The sequence below is a fragment of the Lichenostomus cassidix genome, chromosome 5 (assembly GCF_008360975.1).
Source record: "Lichenostomus cassidix isolate B80296 chromosome 5, HeHo_3.0, whole genome shotgun sequence".
NCBI lineage: Eukaryota > Metazoa > Chordata > Aves > Passeriformes > Meliphagidae > Lichenostomus > Lichenostomus cassidix.
Window position 1 is genome coordinate 61171016 of NC_139486.1, and position 7451 is coordinate 61178466.

The following is a 7451-nucleotide window of genomic DNA, read 5'->3' on the forward strand; positions in this document are numbered from 1 at the left end:
CTGATAAGAAAGTATTAAAAATTTGGTTTCTATAGGTTTATAAAATCATTATAGGTTACTAATTTTAACTAATTATTAATCTTCTGGAATTAACTTGCATTTCTTTTGTACCACAAATTTCAGGCTCGTGCTGTTCTGGAGAGGGAATTCAATAACCTGCTTGCTATGGGCACTGACAGAAGACTTGATGAAGTAAGTTATTCAAGTTGATGACCCATTTTATGGTCCTGGAAACTTTATCAGAACTGCTCAGTGAAAGAATTCAGCTTGAACCTCTTTAAGCTTTTGACAGAATAGTGACAGAAACCATAAAGTGAAACTCCTTGTCTCTGAGGGTTTCTAAATACAGCAGGGTTTGTGTATTTTGGTAAGATGACTTTGCATATGAAAGTGTTGGGAAGATTTGCAAGTTGGGTTTCGTAGCTCATGGTTAATGTCTCATTCAGCACTTTGGGCTGAATCCTCTTTATCTAAAATACAGGAAAGTTAGTGACCAGAGTTGTAGAGGAACAAGCTGCGATAGAGAAAGGCACTTCATCCTAAAGAGCATTATTTCAAAGAGCTTTGAGGGGTTTTTAAGAAATCTCATGTTAATTTTGAGTGATACTGATGTAGAAGACCACCAGGTGTGTTTACCCATCAGAGCAATTTCTGTTGAGCAGTCTGTGATCTTAGTGTATAAACTGCACTGAAACAAATATGAAACTCTTTTAAGTGTGAGGCTGTTTTGTGCACCCACAGCAAAAATGAGAGACTGTTCCATCTTTAGCCTTTTAAGTTGCTTGGTGAACAGATTCATGCTGGTGTTACTTCCCCAGGAGAGTCTTAATTAACCCTCATCTTTGGTGCTGATGGGAATTGATGTGGTAGCACACAGAGGCAAACGTGGTCCAGATTAAGGCTGAAACAGCAAAACCCTTCTGTGGTTAACCAGCTCAGGAAACCAGTCTCAAAAACATTGGTGCTGGTATGAGGAAGAGGACAGGGAAAGGGGAAGCTCCTGACAGCTCTGTTCCCATGTGCATCTCTACCAAGGTTTTAATAACACATCAGAAAGCAGCTTGATGGTTTTTTAAAGTATTTTTCCTTGGAGATTTCAAACTGCAAAAGGAGCTGTGAGGGAACAGGTGTTAGCTCTGTTCTAGTAGCACAGGGCAGTTTGATAATGAAGATCTCTTCAAATAATGTAGCCTCTTATCTCCTAATTGTTCAAGGGAATAAATCTGAGGTAAAACAGCATTCAAAGGGTGGAACTGTTTCTAAATGGAAAGTTGGCAAATGGAGCTGCCCAGTGGGTATATTTGCATTGACACAATACCTGCTCTGCCAAAGATGTTTTTGAGAGTAGGACTTAAGCTGTATTTGGTAAGTGCAGGATTATATTTCTGAGGTGGGAATATAGCTTGGAAGATGCAGATATATTAATGGAGGAAGGAAAATGCACTTGGGTAATTAAGCGCTTAAGGAAAACTCTGCTTGGCAATGCAGTATTTAATACACTTTTTATTTCCTCACAATTACCTCATTCAGTGGTGAGATGTTTACTTGAGTTTGTCAGTAATCCTTTTAATGTCAGTAACAATCCCCCACTTTTTGCACTGCTAATGTTGTTTGTCAATATGACAGGATGATGATAAGAGCTTTAGGAGAGCACCTTCGTGGAGAAAGAAGTTTAGACCAAAGGACATAAGAGGTTTAGCTGCTGGATCAGCAGAGACTCTTCCTGCAAATTTCAGAGTTACAACCTCAATGTCTTCACCCTCTATGCAGCCAAAGAAGATGCAGATTGATGGTATTGATTTTGTATAATTTTAAGCATGATGTGCTCCTTTTGCCTGAGATTCCAGGGGAATTAAGTTCAAATGACCTTTTTGCTGCATAAAAGCATCTGCCTTGTGCATGGTTGTATTTATAACACTGTGTTTAACCATAGGGTGCTTTGTCATTTCAGGAAGCTGCACTAGAGGTGGAGTTTTTTACATCACTGGAGTAACAAAATGAGAATTATAGTTAGAAATCAATGTAATTTAAACTAGGAAAATAAAATGACAGCTTAGGAGAAGTCTTTCAATCACACAATGCGTCATTTCTAATTAGCAGCAATTAGACCAATGTAAGCCCCACTTCTGAAATGTAATAAGATGCATTCAAAAATGATGTGAGTAAACCCCCTCAGACAATTTTGAGATCAGTAAAATTTGAGTTATATGTGCATTACCCCCCTGCAGTGGTTACTTCAATATTGACCAGACTTGAAATCACTGATTCATTCATTGCTGTGTACTTAATGATCTTTGTCTATATGTGTGCACACACAGATATGAATTAAAAAAACCCAAACCAACAAAAGCAGACCCCAAAAATCCCATCTGGAAGTGGAGGTTGATCACCTGTCACGTGAGGGATCTTGCTTGTTAAAAAACTGTCTCTGTAGCACCATAAGAATAAACAGACTTGAATTTGGTTACAAAAGAGAAGGAAGAACAAATATAAAATGTTTTTTATTGGAACAGACAGGGTGAGAACACAGTCTGTCAGAGTTGCCTCAGGTTCTGAAAACTACTTATTCATAAAGCTCAAAGAAGCAATTTTTGCATCTGATGCTACTTTCAGTGATGGTACTTCTAAATTTTAGATATTGTCACTAGCACAAAATATTTTCCAGAATTCATGTGGAAAATTATGTAAATGAAAGTATGTTAAGTCTTTACCACATGAGACCACTTCCTTTTTGAGAAATTAAATGTTTACAAACTACATAATGTAGTAAATAACTTACAAAATTACCTTTGCTGATTTCTGTGTGCTAGATGGCATGCAGACTTTTCTTTTTAGCATTCCTCTTGTTAGCCCTGGAACAAGAAGTGGTTAATATACAAACTGTAAAATAAATTCTGCTTTTCTAACTTGTAACCTTAGAGTTGGGTTGGTACCAAAGCTGTAATCACCGTTGCTGTGATGGGGTTTCTTTTGTTTTGAAAACTAACATGCATGCTGTGTTCTGCATGTCTTCCCATGCTTCTTGGAATAGGCAGTGTATCAGGAACACAAAGATTGGATTCTGCTACAGTAAGGACCTACTCCTGTTAAAGCCTTCTCCTGGTGAGTAAAGCGGTGAGGAATAACACACTAAAGCAGCTATTTATGAAATAAAACAGCTGGGATTTTACAACACTGATTTTACACACTTAGAAAACTGTCCAGGTTTTCAGGGTAGGTTGTTATATTGAAAATCTAGAGCATATTTCTTCAGTGAAGACTGAGTGTTTAAATACTGGGCTTTGTCAGTATTGTATTCTTGTGAGGATTTTTAAACAGCCTCAGAAAGGACCTGTGCTAAACAGCTCTTTAGAAAGTGTTGAAATCAAAGGTTGGATGAAACACAGCTACTGGAAGTGGGGAGAGGGAAGAGAATAAATTAGGGATGGAAAGTAAAGAATCCAGTGTGTAACACTGCAGCTCAGATTATTGATCATTCAGTCTTTTCTTGGTCACAGTTGTCCCACTAAAACGTACTTCAGTATTGAATGGTTACAAGGATAATTGCAATATTCCAGTTCCTGGACACTCCATGCCACTGTGATTGTCTAGGCTGCTTGGCTGGATTTAGCTACCTGGAGCTTAATTTGGAGAGCTGGGAGCAGAGTGCTGGTGATAAAAGGCAGAGTGATGTGTTGTAACACAAAGTCCATGTATTCTGCCTTGTGAAAGATCTGTAGTCCTGTCTTTCTCCAGGATCTGGAATGTTTCTGCAGTAGCCTCTGCTGTATTTTCTTGTGGCACAGTACTACTCTCATTTTGCAAGCCAGTCAGAAAACTTTTTTTTTTTTTTTTTTGTACTGTAATGGATTTCAAAAAATCAATTCAGGGAATCTTTCCCCCTCACTGGTATCCTTCATGGACTGTGAATTGTCTGTCTCTGCAGCTTGCAGCTTCTTTCATCTTACTGGTAGCATCCCTTCCAACTCATGTATTTGCTTCTTCAAATTCAGAACCTTTTTGTATGTATGAGTTGAGTTCTAAAGTGTTCTTACATCTGAGATGCTGAGAGGGGAAACTCTTGCATGTAGCAGCTGAGACCATGTGAGTGTGTCAGTTCATAATCTCAGGGGCTCTCTTAAAGTATTTTTAGTTGCAAGAAACTGAAGTTTTCAGTCTCCCCTCCCCCAGATTCTCCCCCACCCTGGCTCAGGATTTTCTGCAGTCAGATGACCTGGGATGGAAATCCTCGAGGCAGAAATATTTGCCCTGATTGCTTTACTTTGCATTGCAGCTGGAGATTGCAGAAGGCAATACAATCATATCCAATGTGGCATGGCAGTAATTCAGTGCATGACTGCTGCACTGCTAAGCTGTTTGTGACAATCTTACAGTGAAATGTTGGTTAAAAACTGCTAATGGAATCTTTTGTGTTTTTCTTCCTTTTTGTGTGTTTTTGTTTGTTGTTTTTACAGTTTACCCACACTATTTCTACCGGTGATATGCAGCATTTTGAACATTTGGAACCCTTAACCTGTTAATACTTGTTAAATGGACACTTTGAGATATTTTATTACAGAGTTTTTAATTAGCAAATAAAATCATGAGTACTATAGAGAAAATATTTTAGAATCTAAATGTTTCTTATATTTATGTGACTTCTCATTTATATAGTTACTTACTTCTTCTGTTTCTATTCAGTCTACAAATCAAATCATTGCTGATTTTTTTATTCTAATTTTAGTCTTTCCAACTGAATGTACTGTAATGCTTGTATGTATGTCCCTATGAGCAATATAGGGTTTTTGTAAATTATGCAGTTACTGTAATTATCATTGTTTTTTAATAATGAAACTGAAGGTGAAAAGGATTTTAATACCTTTGTAAAAGTATCATGACACCGAGCAGTATATATTTTGTCTTTTGGAGCTCTTAGCTTAGATCTGAAAAGAAGTCCAGCTTTTTTTCAGGTGAGCCTTTGTTGACGTAGGAGGGACGGTACACGAGTGTTGTTCTCCTCAGAGCTGTACCTTTCCACACAGAGGATTTGTCAAGTAGTGGCAATTTGTCTTTATTTAAACTAGAACTTGTTTGAAAAGCTGGGAGGAACTCTTAACCCTGCGGGACACCTTGTAGGACTGATTGCCTCAGTCGTTACTCCCTCTGCTGTATTTGTATAGCGACTCTTCACAGTGACTGAAAACAAGCCATAAGTCAAGGACTGTTTTTATTTTTGCTTCTCCTTAACTGAGGAAGATAGACTTCATAATGATTCCTGGTCGTGAGCCACAGGCCACAGAGAGGTTTTTTTTGTCCTAGACCTTTTTGCTTGAAAACACTTGGTGGCAAGATGCTGGTGGAACCAGTTTTAATGGACCAATCCTAAAGCACTGCAGCCTCCTGTCACATGAGTAGTGAAAGATGAAGGTACAATGGGCTGAAAACTAAAGCAGTGCATCTTCTAATAAAGGCCTTACTTTTCTTATGTAAGTCATCCTATGTGTTTTGTAAACTTGTTCTAAAGACTTGTCTGGACTTTAATTTTGATGGTTGTAGCCATTTTGGACTGTATGGGTAGAAAATGTATCTGACACTTGTAAATGGCATATTAAAAAGCCAGCAAGAATCTGTTCAGATGGTGCATTATTTATTATGCAACAATATATATAGCATGTCCTTTTTCTTATTTTGTTTTCCACTTTTAACTTGCTTGTAAAACTGAAATTCATTGTTACTGTTCTGTTTTTCTATTAATCTTTTGTGTATTTTCAGATTATGTAACAATATGTACAGTCTACTTTTGAACTATTTTTATCACAGTATTATTTATTGCTTTCTTTCAATAAAGTACTGATGCATTTTCCACTGCCAATAAAACACTATGGAAAAGCTAAGATCTAATTGTATGCAGGCAGAAACTTTTGCAGTGAGTGGATATTGTCAATAAAGCATCTTAATGATTGTTTGCTGCCCTGTAGATCTGGTTTCAAATGATGACCTTTCTCCAGTAGCAGAAATACTCCGTTAGATGTGACATTTTCTTTGGAATTGTTCAAGTTCACGTGCATTAATCAGTTTCCTGGAAAAAAACTGCTTTATTGCCTACTTCTACTCATGGTTAGAGCTATGATTTGCTTTTTAAAACAGTAAACCAAACCTGTCACACAACTTCAGTGTGTTCTGGTCCACATCATGAAGGTGGAAGTGCTGTTCTAGACAGCAGCAACAGCTGTTTTGGTAATAAAATGAGATTATGGCCATAGTGATATTTGGGGAGAAACACAGGAGTCGAGGGAACCAGTGCAAAACGGTGTCACAATAGGGCTGTTCATGTCAATTTTAATATATTTGTAAACCATTTCTGTGAGTAGAAGACAGAAGGATAAAGTTGCAGAATAATGAAGCAGTAGTGAAGCATATTTCATCGTGTCCTCTAGATCAACAGCAGGATTTGGAAAGCCTGGAGAAACACTGCCATGGATGCTCTAAACCTTGTTCAGTAATGCATCTCTGTTTGTCTGGCTTGTCTATATGAGTTGCTGTCTGTTCATTTGCAGTCTCTTTTATATTCTCAGAGAATCTATCTTTCTAGAAAAAACTAAAATGGAACTGCAGAAGGAAATCCTGACTCACTGCTCAGCTAAACTTTGTTGTTCAGAGAAACCTTGCATAGGCGTTGCTGGTCACTGATGTGATAGTTGGTGTTCAAAGTCATGTATTGTTGCTTCTCAAAAGTGAAACCAATGCGGGATAGACTTGTAAAATGTGAACAGAAAATGCGTTTATTATTTTGAGGCTGTAAAACCTTAACTGTTACGGAACAATGGAACTGACCTGAGAGGTAGAATAAATGAGTGAAATGGCGAAAGCTTTCACGAACTGGCAAAACTGTGTGGTGCCTTCCTTCTGAGTTACACAGCAATGCTGTGCTGGAGAAATCCAGAAAAACGTGTCTTGCTCAGTTTTAGCAACTCCCACACACCCTGCTGAAAGAAAACTGTGCACGTGGAAAAGGCACCTGGGTTTGTTACGGTGATCTTTAGATAACACCTGATTAAATACACTTTGCACATTGCCAAATGTCTTTAAAGGTTTGAGTTGGAAAGAGGGCTTTAAAAACCAAATTGTCTATATTCTTCAGAATTATGAGTGAACTTTAAACTTGAATTTTTGCATGTTTAAAGGACAGGGAATTTCAAAACAGATGTTTTGTCTTTCAAACTGCTGCAAAATTAAAAGACAGGAAGGGGCTTTAGCAGTGTCTTGTGGACAGTAGTGATTTATCATGCCAAGATTTGGAGAACAGGTAAAGTAGTTTAAAGCAGAATTTATTTTTGGAACTTGGTAGGCTGAAGATTGAGGGAGAGAGGCAGCAAAATTAATTTTCAGGTAAATAAACACTGTGTGTTTGGGGGTGGTACTTTTTAAAGAAACTTAAGAGTCACTTTGCCTTTAAAAGTGACTTGTGGTTT

General features: G+C 37.7%; 1 protein-coding gene across 13 annotated transcripts in view; it reads left to right on the forward strand.

Moving 5' to 3' along the window:
• Window positions 1-6867, forward strand: part of PPFIA1 (PPFI scaffold protein A1) — a 53378-nt gene extending 46511 nt beyond the window's left edge. For 10 of the 13 annotated variants that reach the window (XM_085063334.1, XM_085063333.1, XM_085063335.1 and 7 more), the window contains 4 exons: window positions 124-192; window positions 1627-1792; window positions 3032-3102; window positions 4455-6867. In XM_085063334.1, the coding sequence (XP_084919460.1) occupies window positions 124-192; window positions 1627-1792; window positions 3032-3090 (294 nt within the window). In that variant the 3' untranslated portion in view covers window positions 3091-3102; window positions 4455-6867. The remainder of the gene's footprint in view (window positions 1-123; window positions 193-1626; window positions 1793-3031; window positions 3103-4454) is intronic. The other 3 variants (XM_085063337.1, XM_085063343.1, XM_085063346.1) reach the window with 1 other exon arrangement.
• Window positions 6868-7451: the final 584 nt, after the last annotated feature.